The sequence below is a fragment of the Symphalangus syndactylus genome, chromosome 6 (assembly GCF_028878055.3).
Source record: "Symphalangus syndactylus isolate Jambi chromosome 6, NHGRI_mSymSyn1-v2.1_pri, whole genome shotgun sequence".
In the NCBI taxonomy this organism is placed as follows: Eukaryota; Metazoa; Chordata; class Mammalia; order Primates; family Hylobatidae; genus Symphalangus; species Symphalangus syndactylus.
This window is the reverse complement of record NC_072428.2, coordinates 64,315,270-64,337,439: the sequence shown is the minus strand read 5'-3', so window position 1 is coordinate 64,337,439 and position 22,170 is coordinate 64,315,270. Positions and strand designations below refer to the sequence as shown.

The window sequence follows — 22,170 nt, the reverse complement described above, 5'->3', positions numbered from 1 at the left end:
AATTTAATCTTCACAAAAACCTCATAAGGAAACTGAGGATCAGAGAAGTCGAGTAACTTACCCAAAAATACACAGCCAGCCACTGACCAAACACCAGTCTCTTTGATAGCAGAGGCAGATGGCTTTACACTACACCAGGAACACACTACCCTAGGAGCATATGCCAAGTAAGGAAATAGAAAGTCAGATCATTCAAGTAGCTTGCCAAAATTACAGTGGCAGCAGAGGGCTAAGCCTGGATTCAGACACATGCCTTTCTGATGTCTCTATGAGCAACTGCAAAGGTTTGGGGCTCTTCTTGGCCCTACAGCTCTCAAGTCTGGTGGCAGGGTCTCTTAAGAGGGAAAAATGGAAGTCCATGTCTTGCTCCCACCTGGCATAAAGGGACTGACTTGGCAGTGAGCACCTGAAGTAGGGTACCTGTATTACTTCCTTTTTACAAGTAAGGAAATTGGGACCAGTAATGAGAAGTGATATCATGGGCAGCATTATCATAATCATCTTTGTAGCAACCTATTGTATAGTGAGTTCTTACTATAGATCAGACACTGTGCTAAACAATTTTCTTGTATTATCTCATTTAACATTCATTATAAATTTTTGAAGTCTGCACTACTAATTGTATCAACACAAAATCTGAAATCCTAAGAGGTTGAGGACCATCCTAAGTTATAGGCCTAGTAAGTGGAAGAGGCAGAATTCAAACCCAGGCTTGGGTGACTTTAAAATCTGGGCTCTTAGCATAGAATCACTTTTCTGAGATTACATAGTGTGTAAGAGGCCAAGCTGGGTTTTATTCCATGGTCTCTTTTTTTTTTTTTTTTTTGAGATGGAGTCTCACTTTTGTTGCCCAGGCTGGAGTACAATCCCAACTCACTGCAACCTCCACCTCCCGGGTTCAAGCTATTCTCCTGCTTCAGCCTCCTGAGTAGCTGGGATTACAGACGCCTGCCACCATGCCCGGCTAATTTTTGTATTTTTAGGAGAGACAAGATTTTGCCATATTGGCCAGGCTGGTCTCGAACTCTTGACCTCTGGTGATCCGCCCGCCTCGGCCTCCCAAAATTGCTGGGATTACAGGCATAAGCCACCGTGCCTGGCTGTCCCATGCTCTCTCAAAGAGACTATTCATTATTCCCTAGTGACTGGTCACTTGGGCTCTCAGATGGCAGCATATGGCTGGCATTATATAAGAGTTTACTCACCTAGCTTTCACAGCAAGCCTGTGGCCACTAATGTGGGTGACATTCTAATTCTCCCTCCAACAGGACCTGTGGAGCATAGAGATAGGAACTCCCAGGGACAAATGATGTTCCCACTGTCCAGTGCTCCAAGCCTGAACCAATTATGGGTTTGGCCAGAACCTAAAAATGCCAGATGGGGGAGAAGGAGACAGTTGGGCTTATTAAAGCATGGCCATTTGGTGCTCTCTGGAGATGTGAAATGTCAGAACTGATTGTTCAAACTTTGCCATTCCATTTATGTTTTTGGTATTTTGGTCAGTGATGAGACTTGGACAGGGAGGATTATTTCTGCTCAAACAATCTAATTAATTGCTTGAGTCTAAGTGTGAGTGGGGAAGTAAGGCAATTGTTATCATTGACATTTGGTCTGTCTCTTCAGGTGGTCCACAATTTCTTTAGGTGAAAGCCTTTGGACCTTAATATTTACTAGCCGAAGAAGTCTTACTCAGTAAAACAATAAGAAAAAGTGATGCTAGACTTTTACCTAGATTCTTACCAAGAAAGTAAGATGTGAAATGGCAAATCACTTTTTATGGGAAAAACTGGTTGTTCAGCAATTCACGTAAACTCCCTGACCTAATTGTTTTCACAATTAGATAAAGAACTAGTAGCCCCCTTGAGAGTTCATTTATTTACTCATTCAACAAAGGCTCATTAAGCATCTACGTACCCAGCTCATGTCAAGCCCTGGATTATAGAAATTATAGGTGAAGTGCTTAGCACAGTTTCTAACACTTGGTGTACATTCCAATAATAGCTGTTTTCCATTTTTCAAAATTTGAGCTTTTGTTGCCAGAAAAAAAAAAAAAAAAACACCACATTATTTAGAGCCCTCTTTTCCAGACTTAACTCTCATTTCAACAGTAAACCATTCACATGCATCCCAGAAAGAGCTAGGAGAGAGGAAAGGGCTGAGGCAGATGAGGAAGATAAGCCACAGACATAGCCTCCCTCTCAAGGAAAGAGGTTTGCAGAGAACCCCAAGAGGCAGTAATGCAAGCCTCTGTGATGGGAATGCACTATTAGGGTTGCTGATGTGCTGAGGAGACAGATCAACTCAAATAGGGATTTAACTAAGCAGATTTCCATGTTTAAAGTAAATTTATTCTGAATTTTGAGGTCAACTTCTTGTGGTATGCTACTAACTCAATGATTGTATTCTTAAATTTGGTTGTGGTTTATTTAATAATTAATAATATTCATAGCATTCAGGACATTAGGGAGATGGGGATGCAAGGGTACATTGGTTATCATTTGTGAAAACCTCAGCCCAGACTTCTAAGGATATGTGTGTGCCTTCAAACTGTGGAAACTGCCTACAAAAATCTCACGTTTGTTGAGAATTTGGATAATGCAGGCTTGGGAGGTACCTGAATGCTGTTTCCCAAATTGAGTGGCTTTGGACAGACACTGAAGTTAGCTGTCAGAGAATGTATGTTCAGGCTCTGTTTCTACCACTTTCTGGTCTGGCAAGCTTCAAGTCTCAGTTTCTTCAGTCATAAAATGAGATTGATAATACCTAAATCCTTACGTTGTTGTGGGGACCAAATGAGATGATGTAAATGTGAAGGAACTTTATTAATAATTATATGTTGCAACTTCAGCAGCCACTTATATTACTATTAATGAAACTTTCAACCCAAATAGGAAGCAAAGCTTTTCAACTTCCTTCATGAGTGAACTGGAAGTATGTGACCGCCATATGGCTTCAATTTTTTTTTTTTACTTTCTCTATTACCTGTTTGAAGATTAATAATAAACTATAGCAAATGGTAGGTGAGTGTATGTGTGTGTGTGTATTTGTGTGTGTCTGTCTGTGTGTCTGGCTGACTTAATATTCTTTGCAACCTTTTTAAAATTTAAGGGATGAACCATTAAAATCTTCCTAACCGAGACATTTCTCAAGAAAATTGAAAAGGATAAACATAGAAACGGGGTTGAGGTGCAGGGCAGGGGACAGTATTAGAACGCTCTGTCCAAACAGTTCTGAGAGTTGAATACTGAGTTCCTCCTAACATTATGTATGTTTGGAACCTGTGTGAGTTCTGTGGGTTTATGCAGAATTTATTTGCATACCCTGATCAAGTAACCATGTATTCTCTGCATACTACCGTCATTTTGGCATCACTGAATGATGCCAAAGCATTGACTATAGCCCAATTAATGCAAAGAAGCTGAAATAAAGTTAGGGCTGTAACAACAGTTTTAGAAGAATACAAAGAGATGAATATAAATTATCATTTGCACTTGGATTAAAATCGAGAAAAGGTGATGAAGTGATGAAGCTCAAAGGAGGCATTTTATCAGTGAGCATTTTCCACTTGGCAGCTTATCTTATCTGGAATCTATCTTGCTTTCTCCCCAACTGTTGTATGCCTGGTGCAAGTAGACACTCTTGGTGGAACACATTGTTTTACTTATTATTTATTTATATTTATTTATTTTGGGGGGAGACGAAGTCTCACTCTGTCGCCCAGGCTAGAGTGTTTTTGTATTTTTAGTAGAAACAGGGTTTCACCCCGTTGGCCAGGCGGGTCTCGAACTCCTGACCTCAGGTGATCCACACCCGCCTCAGCCTCCCAAAGTGCTGGGATTACAGGCGTGAGCCACCGCACCCGGCCTCACATTGTTTTAATATATTACGTTAGATTTGAAAAATTTTGTTCAGCTGTTTCCACTCAGATATTCTACTCTCACGCTGAAATAAATATATTCTGCAATTCCATTCCGTAACTATAGAAACCCTGATCTTCACTGTGTTTCAGTTGGGAGCACAAAAGAGCTCTCAGTTAGAAAGGAGTATGCTGTTAATTATTGATCTATGAATAGCTTAGACTTCACAAACCACTAAGTTTCTGTAGGTTCAGGTTTTTTCTTTCTCTTTTTTCCCCCACATCTTTGAATTTAAAGCTAGCAATATTTAAACAAGAAGTCATGTTGAAACAATGCAATGAATATTATTTTTGTTGGACAATTATTTATTGAGGACTTGCTATAAAACACCATCAAGTGTTAAGTGGGCTTGTACCTTAAGGTACATACAACCCTGTATATGCAGTGCAAATGTAAGTAAACACAAGGAAATCAAGAGGTAATGCTGACATGGAGACTGTTCCAGTTAGAAAGGAGCAATCATTTCTAACTGGAGGGGCTCAGAAGAATCAGGGAAATATTTAGATTATTTTCCCCTTTTTCAACCCTGGCCTTCAAACAGGCATGAGTCCAACCAATTTTATTTTCCTAATATTTCTCAAGCCTTTCCCTCTTCTCCACCCCACTATCATTTCTCATTATTTCTCACCTGGACTATGGCAACAGCTTCTAAATAGGCCCCCAGCTTCCTTCTGCTCCTTCCCTCCTTCAGTCTATCTTCCACCTCGACCAGGGTTGTTTATTTAAAAGCTGATCTGATTTTATCACTTCACTGCTTTATATCCTCTAAGAACTTATGATGATTCCCAAGGAAAAAACTCAAGTCCTTAATGTGGATGGATACCCATTATAAGGAGTCTGTCACCTCGCTAGCCCTACCGCCCTATCCTATATATCCCCTATGTACCCTGTACTAGAATCTTTCTGCAATCTTGTAGCTCACTCATATCTTCAGGTTGAGGCGTGTGTTGTTCCTTCTGTGAAAAATCCCCCCTGAAATTTCCCTACTGACAAACTCTTTCTAATCCTTCAATCTCAGATAAATTGACATTTCCTCCAAGAAGCCCATCCTAATGCTTTCTACTCCTCCTTTGCACCCTCCCAGTGAGATAGGTGCTCCCACATTGATATCAGCCATCTTGTTCTACAGCATTTTCTGTGTTTGTTTATACCACTGTTCTTGCCAAAAGAACAGTGCTAAGAATTCATTGCAGTCATGCTTTTAGAATATTTTTTCTTTGTTCCCCAGCTCCTTGCTTGATACATGGTAGGCAGTCAATAAGTGTTTAATGAATAAATGAAGTAGCAGGAAAACAATGAATCTGCAGAGATGACAGAGGGACATTGGGGAAAAGGAAAGCTCAGATTATATATAACATGTTTCGTTAAAAAGTGAAGCTAAATACACTAGTGTTCTTAAGGGGAAGAGAAGGAAAAACAAAGAAGAAAAGGGGAGGAGAGAAGAGGAGAGGGGAGGTAAAGCTTGTTTAGTCTCCAGTATAGGTGTTCATCTTTATGGACTGAGATTTCTTGAAATAGATTTTGATTTAATTATTTAAGCATTTAAATAATATTATTTTTTCTACCTCTCTGTTGCTTACAAATACCATGGCATGACTCTCAGTATATGTATCGGAGTAATTTCAAGGGACATGTTCGAAACTTAGAGACTTTGTACCAAGATTTTTTATATGGAACAGAGGAAGAGAAATATTTTAGAACACATTTTATTTGAGCTGCAAGGATAGGAGGAAAAAATGTTCTTCACTTAATATGGAACTTAGTCATAAATGCCTTGTCATGTGAGAGACTCTTTATTCTCAATTTGCTTTAGGGTGGAAAGAAAGGAACGTGCCCGATTGAAGACAGTGAAGTTTAATGCCAAACCTGGAGTGATTGATTCGAAAGGGGTAGGTACAAAATGATGGAAACATCAAGTTCTCTCAGTTGCCATGGATTTAACTATAATTAACACACTTAGGCTTTCAGTAGCAAACAAATTATGAAGGTACCAGAGAGTAGAGCACTGTTACAAATATATTGCTGAAGTTAATAATGTCATTTCTGATGAAATGGATTTATGGTAAATATATTTAAACACTGGGAGTAAAGCTGCAAGTGGTTAGCAGAGCAATGTGTTGACGAAGGTGATGTAATGACTACAATGAAGAACAACAAGATAGTTTAGGTGGTTTTTGTTTCTTTAAGTTTTTTCCTTTTAAATTAATGTTCTAAAAGGATGGATTTTATAAAAAGTATCTGCTCATCAGAAAATATATCTAGTCTGTTTCACATTATGAAGCTAAGACAGTAGTCATAGAAACATGGATTATCTAGTGAATACATGGATTGTTGTGACAGACATAGAAAAGAATAACTAAAATTTAGCCATCAAAATTAGAATATTTACTCACATATACATATGTACGTGTTTTTAAAATAACAGCTTTATAAGATAAAATTTGCATACAATGTAACTCACCCACTTAAAAAATACAATCCAGTGGTTTTTAGTGTACTTAGAATTATTCAGCCATCACCACAATCAATTTTAGAGCATTTCATCACTCCATAAAGAAACCCTATATGCATTGACAGTCACCTCCCATTTCCCCATCCTCCCACCCCAACATAGGCAACCACTAATCTACTTTTTGTCCCTATGGATTTGCCTATCTTGGCTATTTTATATAAATGAAATTATACACCATGTGGTCTTTTGGGGCTGCTTTTTTCACTTACATTATGTTTTCAGGACGCATTTGTGTTGTAGAATGTGTAAGTACTTCATTTCTTCTTATTGCCAAATAATATTCCATTGTATGGATATGCCACATTTAATCTGTTCATTTATCAGTTGATGGACATTTCAATTGTTTCCAGTTTTTAGTTATTATGGATAATGCTGCTATGAGCATTTGTGTACAAACTTTTCTGTGACATATGTTTTTATTTCCATTGGCTGTACGCCTAGGAGTGAGATTGTTGGGTCATATAGTAACTCTATGCTTAACATTTTGAGGAACTGACAGGCTGTTTTCCAAAGTGGTTGCACCATTTTACATTTCCACAACAATGCATGAGGGTCCCAATTTCTCCACATCCTTGTTATTATATGTCTTTCTGATTACAGCCATCTTAGTTGGTATGAAGTGGTATCTCACTGTGGTTTTGATTTTCGTTTCCTTAATGACTGTTGATATTGAGCATATTTTCATGTGCTTATTGGCCATTTGTATATATTATTTGGAGAAATGTTTATTGAGATCCTTTGCCCATTTTTAAATTGGGTTGTCTTGTTATTGTTAAGTTGCAGAAGTTCTTTATATAGTTGGGTTATTAATCCTTTATGAGATATATGCTTTGCAATATTTGTCCCACTCTATGGGTTGTCTTCATTTTCTTTACAGTGTTCTTTGTACACAAAAGGTTCTAATTTTGGTGAAGTCCAATGTGTATATTTTTTCTTTTATTTTTGCTTTTGGTGTCATATCTAAGAAACCATTGCCATCGCTTCTCGGCCTTTTGGCTAAGATCAAGTCTAAGAAACCATTGCCTAATGAAAGTCATGAAGATTTATATCATATTTTCTTCTAAGAGTTTTATAATTTTAGCTCTTACATTTATTGAGTTAGTATTTGTACGTTGTATGAGTTAGGGTTCTGATTTCATTCTTTTGCATATGAATTGTCTTCTTAATTTCATTTTTGGATTGTTCATTGCAGATGTACATAAATATAATTATTTATATACCAATCTTATATCCTGCAACCTTGCTAAAGCCACAGTTTTTTAGTGAATTCCTCAAGGTTTTCTATATACAAGATACACATGCAAAAAGAGAGAGTTTTGCTTCTTTCCTTCAAATATGGATGCCTTTTTTCCTTGCTTAATTGCAGCAGCTAGAACCTTCAGTATAATGTTAGAAATGGCAAGAGCAGACATTTTTGTCTTGTTCCTGACATTAACAGAAATGCATTCGGTCTTTTTCCATGAAGTGTGATGTTAGCTGTGGCTTGTACAGCTTTTTAAATCTATTCTTTGGAGAGATAATACTATATCTTACTGCTGTGTTGTAAAATAACTTTCCCATCTTCTCTCTTCCTGTTCTCTTTTTCTTCATATCCTTTCCTTCGCCTTTCTATCCTAACAATTGTAGTTTGTGAATATCATACAGAATCACAAGTTATGGTCAATTGCTGTCACCATGAAAAACAAGTAAAAAAAAAAAAGCTATCATTTCTCAGGGATTTTGAGGCCTGAATCATAGCACTGCCCCTTCTATTTCTAGAATCATAAGGGAGCCCAGTCATTGACATAATAATTTACCCTCCCCTAAAATATTCAAATGAAATAAAAATTTATTGAAACATAGGATGTCATTCTACATTGAAGTGAGGGTATGTGACATCATGACATAAAGTCCTTTCAAACAAATATTACTTGTATACAAGAGGTAGGATTTTTTTTCCATGATTCCTGGTGAGAATTTAAGGATAGACCTCCTATTTGTTTGAGATAGATGGATAGATAGATAGATAGACAGACAGACAGATAGAGTTGGATATATGTGAGAGGATTTTTATTGAATACCTACCATGTGCCAGAAACAGGACTAGAACTTTAAAAGGACACAAAGTCTAACATGGGCCCTTTTCCCCAAGAGCTCCTAACATCAGTGAGAGGCCAGATGTCTTTTCAGTAAGGCTGAAATATATATGATGTGCTTTCTAATTATACATGTTAAACACTATTAGGCATTTGCCAATGAATAGTTGTAAATTATAGGACTTGGCTATTGAAAGAAAGGAGTAATCATCTGAGAAGGGAAGCCCTGAATGGAAAATCAGGAAGGTCAATAACCTGGGTTCTGGTTTCAGCTCACTACTAAGTCACTATTGTTCTTTGGGCCTTATTACAAAAATAAAATCTTTAAACTACAGCAGGGATGTCAAACAAGTTTCATCTCCTATGTAGACTAATGGATTGATAGTTTATATCTGGAGTATTGTTTTGAAAAAGGATTCTGAGGCCATAAATGATCTTAGAAGAAAAAAAGAGTGCTATGATTGAGTCATCTCTAGTACAACATTGAGAATTATTCTCTATTTGCAGTTGCTGGATTCAATGATTTTTTAGGGTGCCTTACGTTAGTAACTCTCTATAAGATTTACTCACACATTAATTGGTAATAAATCAAAGTTTTCCAAATCTTTATGAGAAAGTACATCAATAAGAAGACTTGTCCAGAAGTAGAAAGCAAAGAACCATTAACAAAAGATAAAATGCACTGAGGAAAGGAGAGAACAACTATGTGGAGAGTTGGGAAAGCTGGGTCAGGAGATGCCACTCACTTTGAACTAGAGGCAAGGACTACAGGAATAAGTCATTGATGCAGAGGCCTCATTCTCTGGGAACTTGGGATAAATTCAGCATAAAGTGAGGAGGAAAATTGTCTGGAATGAGAAGGATAATAGGGTGTTTTAAATAACCTTATCATTAGGTGGCATTTTCAGAGCATTGTGAAATGTCCTGAGGAGCCTAGAGTGAAAGCCAAGGTTACGGCCCTGGAGGAGCTTAGATTAAATCAGTATCTGTGAAAGCAGGCTGTGACAAGAGCCTTATTAGTAGTATGTACACGAGCTACAAGAATTTAAATTAAAGGTCACAGGAATGACCAGAGAGCACTTTATAGATGAACTTGGACTTTAATGTGACTGTCAGTGCTTGAGTTACTTTTCCAGAACTCTTCATTGATTGCAATAACACTGAGTGCTGCAAAACACCCAGCAGGCTCAAAAAGAGAAATATAAGCAGGCAAACAATGATAATACAGCATCACTAATGTTTTCCATAAATTTAGGGAATGAACAGTCTTTATTTTAAAAATCAGGAGGCTGAGCCTCAGGAAGATTAACTAGCTTGCCTAAGATCACACAGTTAGTAGGTGCAAGCATCAGGTTGAGATCATTTTGACAACAGAAGCCTGCCCTTTCTATTACTCCACACTATACCCGATTCTGTTGAAGCCAGAGGAAGTAGAGCATTACAAATATGCCTTAGGTAAAAGAGAAGGCTTCAAAGAGGCAATATTTGAATGAGAGCTTAAATTTTCGGTAGGAGTTTGCCACATACATAGGAAAAAGCATGAACATGATAGTGGAAATTGCAGACATGTTGGAATAGGGTTAAGCAAGTCAAGGACACCAGTGTGCAAAGGTCATGGTGGGAGTTGTAGCAAATGAGGTTGACAAAGAAGGTCAGAAAGGCCAGAAAGCTTGTATGGAAGACCTGGCTATGAGGTTAGAAGCTTACTGGATTTTGAAAGTATACATGAAGAAATCTGAGGTTCTTCATTTGAAAGTGCCCATCTGCTACTAATGAAATACCCAGGATTTCTATCCACTCTGTGTGCCTTTACAAAGTCTATGTCTACACATGCAAAGAAAAGTGGGCTATTGTGTCAGTAGCCTAGGTAAGTCCAACCTATGCAGATCCCTAAACTTCAAACAGCCATCTATTTGGATAGGTCTCCCTAAGACCCATCTCAGTGCCCCAGATAGCAATGCAATCAAGCTCCCCTGGGAATGTCTATTAAATTTCTAATGAGTCTCTAGTCAAACCAGCCTCTGGTGAAAACTTAAGCACCCCTTAATTTCTTTTATTGTCCTTCTACCTTTTTTTAAATCAATTTCATCATTAACCATCCATTCTGTTACTTATTGAGAGGTTTAGGAAATTGCATAATCTTCAGAATCAAGCTGTTCTGCATTGAAAAATCAATGACTAGTGATTTAAGCTAAACTTCTTTTTTAAGTCTATAATTTAAGAAAGGGAAATATATGTAAGAGAGAGTATGAGAGAGCTATCAGTATCCTTACTGTATGTCAGCAACGTGCAATGTGTAAGTGTCTCTTTTATGTTGTAAACCCTTTCTAAAGTAAGGTATGGTATAAATAAATAAATAGTCCTATTTACTTATGGGACAGAACAGAGATGATAGTTGTTATTTGAAGTAATATAAGTATCCATTATAAAAACCCAGACAGTTTACATACACCTCTCTTTTAAAAAAAAATTGTAGACACAAGATCTCTCTCTCTTGCCCAGGCTGATCTCAAACTCTTGGGCTCAAGCAATCCTCCTGCCTTGACCTCCCAAAGTGCTGGAATCCCACAATGCCTGGCATACATACATCTCTTAATCACCACAAGACTTCAAAGGAAATCATTTATTTCCTCTTTATAGATTTAAAGAAACTGAGGCTTAGAGAGGTGAAGAAAAATACTTTTTTTGTATTGATTCCAAAGTTCACAATCTGTTTACTATAGCACGCTTTCTTTTTTTTTTGACATCATGTAACACTTGTGCAATTTAAGAAAAAGAGGTAAATTGAACTGGGTTTAGCTTTGTCAAAACCTAACTTGGGCATACACTTAAATCCTGAGGAGAAGCTGGTTTTCCTAGATGATGCACATATTTCTGAAGGAGAACATTCTAAAGTGAGCTCAGAGCTACACACTTTCTCACTGTGGCCTGCTAAAATAAAATGAGGGAACAAGTCTTGGTGAATGACTTCATGCATTTATTTAATAAACCTTTATTAGATCAAGTACAAGGCAGCTAGATAAGTAATGTGGAAGCATAAAGATGAATAAATCATGGTCACTGTCCTGATGGGGCAGGTCTTCTGGGGGAGAGAATGAGTGTCTACAGGGAGGAAGTGATTAATACCAAAGGAGAAGGGCAGAAAACATGTTTTCAGTGCAGAAAAGGAGATTCCAGATTGAATTAGGGGGTGTTGAAGGATTAGGAAAATAGGGACTGGGGTTAGGAGTAAGATACAGAATAAGTATGAAATAAAACATTGTTCACTTTCATTACAAGGAACAATTTGTGAAGGAGAATGAAAAGAATCAGAACTGGAAAGTTAGACTCAAGTCAGTTTTGATGCCTAAAATTTTCCAGAAAACTTATACTTTATCCTGTAAGCAATAAAGAATTTTAAGGGTTGTGAACAACCAGACCAGGTTGATTTTCTCTGGGCTAATGCCCTGAAGGTACCTATACCATTGCCTATACATGCTGCATTATGAGGTCCTTCTAGGCAAGGATCTGAATTCTACTCATCTTTATGCCCCAGCACCTAGCACGATGTCTACCTGAAACATACTAGCTACTCAATGCATAGAGCAAAGGGAATGGAATGTTCAGAAGTGAGTTTCTGAGAGATCAGTCTGGCAGCTGTGGGAAGGAAAGGTTGGAGGAGAGAGAGAGACTGACAGTAGGAAATGTTTGAGAAAGCTATTACAGTATTCTGGGTGTAAGATTCTGAAAACCTGATCTCAAAACAGTGGCAATACGAAAGCAAAATAGGAAACCATTTCTAAAGAGATCAGAGAGGACTATCATCCTTGGACATTTGTCCTGATTGTTCCTAGTAATATTCTATTTCCTTTTCTAAAGCCTTACGCTCCCTTTAAGAGGAGATGTTGATTATGAGAGAGGGGATGGGGCAGAAGCTACAGTGATACGTTGATAGCAAACTCCCAAAATCAAACTGCAGCTGGCATTGAGAAATCTCATTTCTATTTCATAGATTCTTAGAACTTTCCATATGGCCATTGACTTCATTTACAAATGAAGAAACTGAGACTCATTTCTCTGGGACACACAAAGAGCTGGTAGCAGAGCCTGCTATTGTGTCACTTATCAAAAAATCAATGTGACAGTCAGTATTTCGTTAGCAAGATGGGAATTTTATTTGCTTCACCAGAGTGAGTTATGGGGATTGATTTTGTCACAGCTTCAAAGTGACATTTTGACAAAAGAAATGTCATTACTGCCCTCAAAAGAAAGCTCTTTAATGGAGCCAGTCTTGGAATGGTCAGAGCCAGGCAAAGATCTCAAATGTCCAGAGGTGATCTAGAGATCCATGGAGGAGAGGTGGAAGGAGAGCCATACTGCTGCACTCCAGGGGGCATCAGGAAGGCAGGCTTTGCCCTCAAGGTGAATAAACTCAGAAGAGGCTACTCTTTGATGTCTTTGTTATTACTTTTCTTATTCCAAGCCTTGTAACACCTTCCTTACTGGTCTTCCTGGCTCACCTTTCCTCTCGGATTCCTTCCCTATACTGCATGCAGTGTGGTTTTAACCAGTCTTATATTTTTATATATAAAGAACAAAGATAGGCATATGTCCAGGGAATTTTGCAGCTTCAATAGCCCAACGTGGAGACACTTTCTAACTTGTTATATTTTCTTTTGAATGTGATAATCACATCTATCCAAACCTTGAGTTCCCATGTCCACTGAGAACCACCTGAGCCAGCACACAGATAATTGTATGATCAAGATGTGCTAGTGGCTTTTCTGAAAATGGTTCTCAGAGGAAACCCCAGTCAAGTCTCCATGTCTGAGACATGTTAAGTCGTGTCCTGTGTAAACCCTGAAAGCCGATGGAACTCAAGGAACATTTTGGGATGAAAAAGTTCATATTATTTTATGTATTCCTCATAGTCTATTTATTTGTCTCAAGTTGCTGATGACGAAACTGCTATTCTGTGGAAAGGGATGGAGAATAAACTACATTCCTTACGTATTTTTGTGCACATGCATTTCTGCCACTTCGGTCCAAAAAGCACTGCCATTGAAACTGTCAAGTTAATCTGCAACCTCATATACAAAATGTATAATTTATAACTGAAAAATCTGTTCACAGTGCACACACACACACACACATACTCATGTTTACAATATATTTTAGTTTCTAAAAGAGATATCATTCAAAATGAGCCTTGAAGAATCAGTAAAATCTAATCAGGTGTAAAAAGATAAAAAGAGTGTTGTGGGCAGAAATCAGGAAACAGCCCAGCGTGCTCAGGGAAGCCAAGAAAACTTAATATTACTTAAGTGCAAAGCATAAATACAAAGCTTCAAGTGTTCAGAGATAACGCAGAGAAGTTGGAAACCAGGTCATGAAGGTCCTCCATCTTGAGGACAGTGGAAAGCCTTGGGAGGAATTCAGTAGAGGTTAGATTAGAGTTTAGCAGATCACTTTGCTGTGGTGTGAAATAAATTTCCAGAGGGAGGCAGCCGCAGAGGGCAGGGATCCATTTCAATAATTCAGGTAAGGCATGGAAAAGACCTGACCCAGGACCATAGAGTAGCTGTGGAGAGAAGAAACCAGAAAATTCTCAGCAGGGAAAAGAAAAGTGTATCCTGCAACATCTACATCAGAATCAGCTGAGGTGCTTATTAAAAATGGAGGTGACCAGGCTCAACCCCTGTCCTGCAGGATCAGAATCTCTGGGGATGGGGGCAGGAAAGCTGCATTTTAACAAGCTCCCCAGAGATTTTGTTAGGCATGCTACTAATTTGAGATACACAGGCACAGTGGAAAAGTTTGGAATCAGACAGAATAACCAACTCCTATCAATTATCATAACTTATCTAAGCCTAATATGTAAAAATAGAAATCATATTAAAAGATACAATATATGTAAAGTACTAAGAAATATTAGTCTATCTTTTGCCCACCCCTACCCACAAGCACATACCTCTTAAACTCTCACCTTTATAAGGCTAGAATGAAAAACTTCATAACAGTACTCCTTTCTTTAGATGCCAAATCTCTTTTTGCACAGAGGAAGAAGGGAGAGTTGCCAAAACTGCCCTGCGTACATTTGCATAAGGTGTTTTTGACCTTGTGCTTGTTCAGTTGGGGAGAGAAGTTACCACTGGCTGACTCTAATGGGCAGGAAGATGGACCTTGGCAGCGGGACTGATTTCTAAACCCCGCCCCCTGCCCCTGCTGTTGGCTGCAAATCCAGATGGTTTCTGAGTTCTCTGCTATCTTGTGCAGCTACCTATAGGAATTTCCAGAAGAACACTCTTGATCAGTGCTTACTGCTTTGGAGAACCATTGCATCTCATTTAGGATACCAGTTACTCTGAACATCTGTGTTATTTTCTACATAATATTTTTATAACCATTGCTCATTTGCTGCTAACAGTAACCCTGTGAGGTAAATATTATAAATATGCTCGTTTTGCAGACGAGAAAACAAGTTTAGAAAGGATAGTTAAATTACCCAAGCTCCTACAGCTAGTAAGTAGCAGAGCTGGGCCCTGCATGACATCCTGTTATTGTGCAAGCAAATCAAAATAATTGATTCTTTAGAAGATTTTTACATATGAACTAATTCCAGATGTTATTAGCATAGCTAATTCTATCCATTCAAGTAGTGATGGTAAGACTAAAGTAATATAAATAGCAGTTGTATAATATGTGGTTATATAATATAAATAACAAGTATAGTTTTATCAGATAACACTGAGCTTTTGTTAAATCTTCTTTTCATCATTAATTCAAGGTAAGTATTATTCAGAAAATTTAGCTCAACCCATTTCTACTTTGGGAATTATTAAAGAATAAATTCTGATTCACTGTAGGACTTCCTTTCATCTGACTCTGTAGTAACAGGCCTACAAGTCATACCGTTGAGCTTGCAGGTTTCACTTTGCAAAAATTTTTAACTATCTCAAAGCTAAAACATCAACACTGAAAGATAAAGATGCAGAAGTGAATGTCCAGTCATCTGACTTGCTCACTAAGGTAATTATTGCCAGACTCTCAGCAAGTAAAAATAGTATATCTTGCCTCTTAACTATACATTGTGTTTATATGTGGGTAAAAAGGTTTTTTAAAAAAAAAAAAATAGCACGTGTAATATCTGAAAAGAGTTTCAGCAACAGCTTCCAATATGTTCTTAATATTTATAAAAATACCTAATTACCTTGCCTTTTGATTAAAAAAAGGGGGACCTCTAAAATAAGACTATCCTATTATTAACTTTTCTGACTATATGACCTGGAGCAAATAGCTTCTCTTTCTGAGATGTGATTTTTCAACTATAATAATAAACTCTGGAGAGTAGATAGCAAGTTCCTTGAAGGCCAGGACTATGACTTATTTAGGGCCTAAAGTAGTTCTTGGCACTCAACCAATAAGTATTGAATTAAATAATGTGAGAATAAAGAACATGGTGTATTAGGAGAAAAATCATGTAAATTAGAAGGCATAGATCATTTTTTTTTTTTTTTTTTGCTATAGCTTGTGAATGCAGAACCAAATAATTTATTGTTGCTTTTGGAGGAAGGTTCTCTTGATCTGAGCGTTACTTCCTTTTATTTCAATAAATAGGTTTTGAGTTTCCTGTATGCACTGGATACTGCTCTGGCCACTGGGTGGAGACATAGATGAATAAGACCCCACCTCTGCCATCCCAAGACTTTCTTTTTGGTACACACCACACACATACATATACATACAGCTATAGCATAAGGCAAAAAAAGTTTAGCAAAACATGAATAGAGTCTTAATGGGTATTCAAATGTGAGGGAGAGCCTACTCCATGTGAGAGCAATTAAGAAAGGGTTCCAAGAAAAGGCAGCATTTTAGCTAAGTCTATGAGGAGTAAGTGCACTTTAACACTTAGAATAACAACAAGAGCAAAAGTAAACGAATAGAGGGTATCTGGTGACCACCGAGTATTCCATTCAGTGGGCACACACAATGGGGCAGTGGTAAGGTTGTAAACTTAGCTTGAGGCCCAGTAACAGAGGGCATTAAGTATTCCTTTAAAATTTTTGGAGAGGCAATTCTTTGAGTACTGGGGAGCCCTTCAAGGTTACTGGATGGAGGAGTGACAGGCTGCGTTTGTGAATAAAGAGGTTGACTCTTGCTGGGAGGCTGGATGGTGGGGACTTGGGGGTGACTGGAGTAGGGAGACACCTAGGGAAGGATGTTGGGATGACTCAGGGGAGAAATCATAGAGCTACATCCTAGGAATTGAAGGAATCCCATAGATGGCAATGGCATGTAGGGGAGACTGTTAAAAATGTCATTCATGAACATGTGGGGGATCCTGAATAGAATGAGTTACTAGTTGGTAGAGAAGGGGTAAAAGGCGAATGGTGCAAAGTAACTGCCCACTAGGAGGACAGTGGAAGGGAGAATAAACTTGGCAGAGCCCAGACTAGAAATTAAAATTGTATGTATGCTTTTAGATCTATCCTCTAGCAGGCATCTCACCAACACCTTACTCCAATACATTTGCCTTAGCTGGCAAATCAAGTCTGCAGCATTAAGTAATTGCTATGTGTTATCAGAAATCAATGGCAGTTTATACATGATACTGGAATAACCACCAAATTAAACTGAAAACCAACCCAGGTCAGAATAAACAAAATTGTCACTAAAATAAACTTTTTAAAATCGAAACTAATTTTAGATTGATTGCCAGGTTAAAACCAGAAAGCTGACTGTGATAAATCCACTTCTCCCCCAGGACTAAAATTCTTCGTGGATACTGGAAAATAAGTCCTTGTATTTGCAAAGCACTTTTGTACCTTACCCATTTGATAAATAAAGAGGCAGGGTCAGAGGAAATAAGTGACCTGTCTGCAGTCACACAGCCAGACACTGTTCTTTGGAGGTCCATGAATATTTATTTAGTATACAGTTTCATTTAATTTGTGAAGGTTTACAAGACATCTTTCATGTTCAGCACTGTTCTAGGGCCTAGGGGAAAACAAGGATGCCTGAGCCTTTGCCCATGCTCTTGGCAAACATTAAATGGTCTGGCAAACATTTGGATTTCCTTTGAAGTTGGCAGTCTCGATACATGATCTGTTCTTCTTAGGCAGTCAACAAACTTAGTATTGCCATCCCAGCTATGCCACTGGCCGTGTCATCTGAGACAGACCAGTTACTCCTCTGTAAAGTGGGACATGTAAGAGGGGTAAACTTACCTAATTAAGATGCGAGCTACACGAGAGTCATAGCATGAAGGCTACTGAGTCAAATCAAAAGTATACCTCTCATGAAAAACATCCATGTGTAGCCCACTCTATCTACCCACCTACCTACCTACCTATCTACCTACCTACCTTTCTGTCTGTCTGTCTTTCTCTCTACCTACCTACCTACCTACTTACCTAGCTAGCTAGCTATCTTTCTATCTATCCATGACAACACAGTAAGCACCATGAAACTGCCACCTCATGTGAAAGCATGAAGCAATGAAAGGTATATCATGACTAAGGATTATGATTTGTCCCTTTCTGTGCACTTGAAGTCCCTGTAAGAGAAAAAGAGAAAAATAATTTCCATGACTCCAGGGCTATTGGTATACATAGGCAACAATGGGGAAGCTATGAGAAACATCTTTTATTTGTTAGTAGTGATAACCGTAATGCAGTTTCCATTCATTCACAGAGTTCTGAGAAATCTGAGTGACACAACTACAAAGTGAGAACTTTTCCAATGGCTGTCTCAAATTTATTACAAGCACTTGTCGGTATAAGTGAAAGCCTATCTAACTTGAAAAGAATTAAAAAGTTTGCAGATATGCCATTCGCCTTTTATGTTTTGACAACTTCATGAACATTTGTAAAGATTTTACTAACACTTCCTGTTTGAGCACTCTTGATGTGGTGGTTTCTCCTGGAAGGCCCTAAGAAGCCACCATTTCACTCTGTAATTGACTTGTGCTCACCTGCCCAAAGAATTAATACCATAATAAATTTGGGGCAGGAGGTAAATGTGAATGACAAACCTGGTCACTCCTTATTCATGGAGAAGGATTCTGTGAACACCTTCCAAGTCTGCTGGCTCTAGGTGAAGCAGAGTCTAAGCCCAAATAACAGTCAGAAAAAGACACATACGAATCTACGATTGCCAATGAATGGAATGATTGCTTTGTTTCAGGTGAAAGCTCCCCAACACCCACCTCATCCCATGAGCTGGCTGAACTTCTGTGTTTATGCCCTTCTAAGTAATAGGCAAAGCTCACATTTGGCAAATAAAGAATTTGACTTTGATTAGTATTTTTTAAATGTGATAACAATACAATCCGTGTTTTTTGAGGATTACATACAAGCCAGGTATTTTTGCTAAATATAATGATTTTTCTCATTCAATCTTCACAAGAATCCCATGAGGTGAAGAATATAGAGTCCCCTTTTAAAGAAAATAATATTTCTGGGCACCCCGTCCCCCAGTGTTGACTAAATCTTTTTATAATGATGTTACCTAAATACATAAAAAACACAAAATTAGGGGCAAATACCTTATAGCTCTTATATCATCTATCATGTTCAAATAAATTTACAAATTAAACACCATATATGTAACATTGGTGTATTGTAACAACAAAATTCAAAATTACAGCATTAATGTGGTTAGTGATACTTTAGTAAAACTATATCTTCTTCCACAATGTAATCATGGTTGTGGCTGCTGTGTGGAAATTTTGGAGTTGCACCTGCTGAGTGCTAGGGAAGACTCAGTTCTCTCAACACTGTTTCTCTACAGTGCACCCCACTGCAGAACCACTGCAAAGGCCCCATCTGGGTCTTACTCCATACCATTTACCCAGCCCCTGGTACTGGGACTGGCACCTTGGAATCATTAAATGAATAATTATGGACCTCAGTTATACTACAGACACCCTCTGTGGCTGCTCTCTCTGCACGGTGTTTTAGGTTCCTGACCCCACAGTTGATGGGTTTTCTTGCCTAGTTGCACAGTGCTCAGCTGTACTCTCTTGACACTGTCAGCAGATAGCTGTCTGGAGCAGCCCCTCAGTCCAGCCCGCTCCCACACTGAATTTGCTATTTTAAATCTATGAGCTGAGAAACCCCAGGAACAAACTTCTTTTTTTTATTTATCTTTAATTCTCATTTTTACCATTTTACTTTCATCTCACATCATAGTCAGTACAAATATATACATATATATATACATGTATATATATGTATATATATATACATGTATATATATGTATATATATATACATGTATATATATGTATATATATATACATGTATATATATGTATATATATATACATATATATATATGCATGCCTAAGACTTTGATGGGTAGATTTTGTGACTTTTCTGTCAACTGTGCAGCTCTGCTTCTTAGGGATTTATAATTCAGATACTTAAAGTTGCTGGTTAGAAGATGGCTGAATAGGAGCAGCTCCAGTCTACAGCTCCCAATGTGAGTGACGCAGAAGACGAATGATTTCTGCATTTCCAAGTGAGGTACGGGGTTCATCTCACTGGGGATTGTCGGAAAGTGGGTGCAGTACAGTGGGTACAGCGTGCTGAGCATGAGCCAAAGCAGGGTGAGGCATAGCCTCACCCAGGAAGTGCAAGGGGTCAGGGAATTCCCTTTCCCAGCCAAGAAAAGGAGTAACAGCACCTGGAAAATTGGGTCACTCCTACCCTAATACTGTGCTTTTCTGACAGCCTGAACAAACGGCACACCAGGAGATTGTATCCCGCGCCTGGCTTGGAGGGTCCTACACCCACAGAGCCTCACTCATTGCTAGCACAACAGTCTGAGATCAAACTGCAAGGTGGGAGCGAGGCTGGGGGAGGGCGCCCGCCATTGCCGAGGCTTGAGTGGGTAAACGAAGCATTCGGGAAGCTCGAACTGGGTGGAGCCCATCGCAGTTCTAGGAGGCCTGCCTGCCTCTGTAGACTCCACCTCTGGGGGCAGGGCATAGCAAAACAAAAGGCAGCAGAAACCTCTGCAGACTCAAATGTTCCTGTCTGACAGCGGTGAAGACAGTAGTGGTTCTCCCAGCACACAGCTTGAGATCTGAGAACAGGCAGACTGCCTCTTCAAGTGGGTCCCTGACCCCCGAGTAGCCTAATTGGGAGGCATCCCCCAGTAGGAGCAGACTGACACCTCACATGGCCAAGTACTCCTCTGAGACAAAACTTCCAGAGGAATGATCAGGCAGCAACATTTGTTGTTCACCTATATCCGCTGTTCTGCAGCCTCCACTGCTGATACTCAGGCAAACAGGGTCTGGAGTGGACCTCCAGCAAACTCCAACAGACATGCAGCTGAGGATCCTGACTGTTAGAAGGAAAACTAACAAATAGAAAGGACATCCACACCAAAACCCCATCGTACGTCACCATCATCAAAGACAAAGGTAGACAAAACCACAAAGACGGGGAAAAAAACAGAGCAGAAAAACTGAAAATTCTAAAAATCAGAGCGCCTGTCCTCCTCCAAAGGAACGCAGCTCCTCATCAGCAACAGAACAAAGCTGGACGGAGAATGACTTTGATGAGTTCAGAGAAGAAGGCTTCAGACGATCAAATTACTCTGAGCTAAAGGAGGAAGTTCGAACCCATGGCAAAGAAGTTAAAAACCTTGAAAAAAGATTAGACGAATGGCTAACTAGAATAACCAACGCAGAGAAGTCCTTAAAGGACCTGATGGAGCTGAAAACCAAGGCACAAGAACAAAGCGATGAATGCACAAGCCTCAGTAGCCAATTCGATCAACTGGAAGAAAGGGTATCAGTGACGACAGAAGACCAAATGAATGAAATGAAGCCGGAAGAGAAGTTTAGAGAAAAAAGAAAAGAAACGAACAAAGCCTCCAAGAAATATGGGACTATGTGAAAACACTAAATCTACATCTAATTGCTGTACCTGAAAGTGACAGGGAGAATGGAACCGAGTTGGAAAACACTCTGCAGGACATTATCAAGGAGAACTTCCCCAATCTAGCAAGGCAGGACAACATTCAGATTCAGGAAATACAGAGAACACCACAAAGATACTCCTCAAGAAGAGCAACTCCAAGACACATAATTGTCAGATTCACCAAAGTTGAAATGAAGGAAAAAATGTTAAGGGCAGCCAGAGAGAAAGGTCGGGTTACCCACAAAGGGAAGCCCATCAGACTGACAGTGGATCTCTCTGCAGAAACTCTACAAGCCAGAAGAGAGTGGGGGCCAATATTCAACATTCTTAAAGAAAAGAATTTTCAACCCAGAATTTCATATCCAGCCAAACTAACCTTCATAACTGAAAGAGAAATAAAATCCTTTACAGACAAGCAAATGCTGAGAGATTTTGTCACCACCAGCCCTGCCCTAAAAGAGCTCCTGAAGGAAGCACTAAACATGGAAAGGAACAACCAGTACCAGCCACTGCAAAAACATGCCAAATTGTAAAGAACATCAAGGCTAGGAAGAAACTACATCAACTAACGAGCAAAATAACCAGCTAACATCATAATGACAGGATTAAATTCACACATAACAATATTAACCTTAAATGTAAATGGGCTAAATACTCCAATTAAAAGACACAGACTGGCAAATTGGATAAAGAGTCAAGACCCATCAGTGTGCTGTATTCAGGAAACCCATCTCACGTGCAGAGACACACATAG

The 22,170-nt window shown here is 38.8% G+C and overlaps 1 protein-coding gene across 21 annotated transcripts in view; it reads left to right on the top strand.

The window, feature by feature from the left end:
- The window catches only part of DLG2 (discs large MAGUK scaffold protein 2), a 2,194,174-nt gene that overhangs the window by 2,105,413 nt on the left and 66,591 nt on the right, over positions 1-22,170 (top strand). For all 21 annotated transcript variants that reach the window (XM_055281255.2, XM_055281254.2, XM_055281252.2 and 18 more), the window contains one exon: positions 5,731-5,806. In XM_055281255.2, coding sequence (XP_055137230.1) covers positions 5,731-5,806 — 76 coding nt within the window. The remainder of the gene's footprint in view (positions 1-5,730; positions 5,807-22,170) is intronic.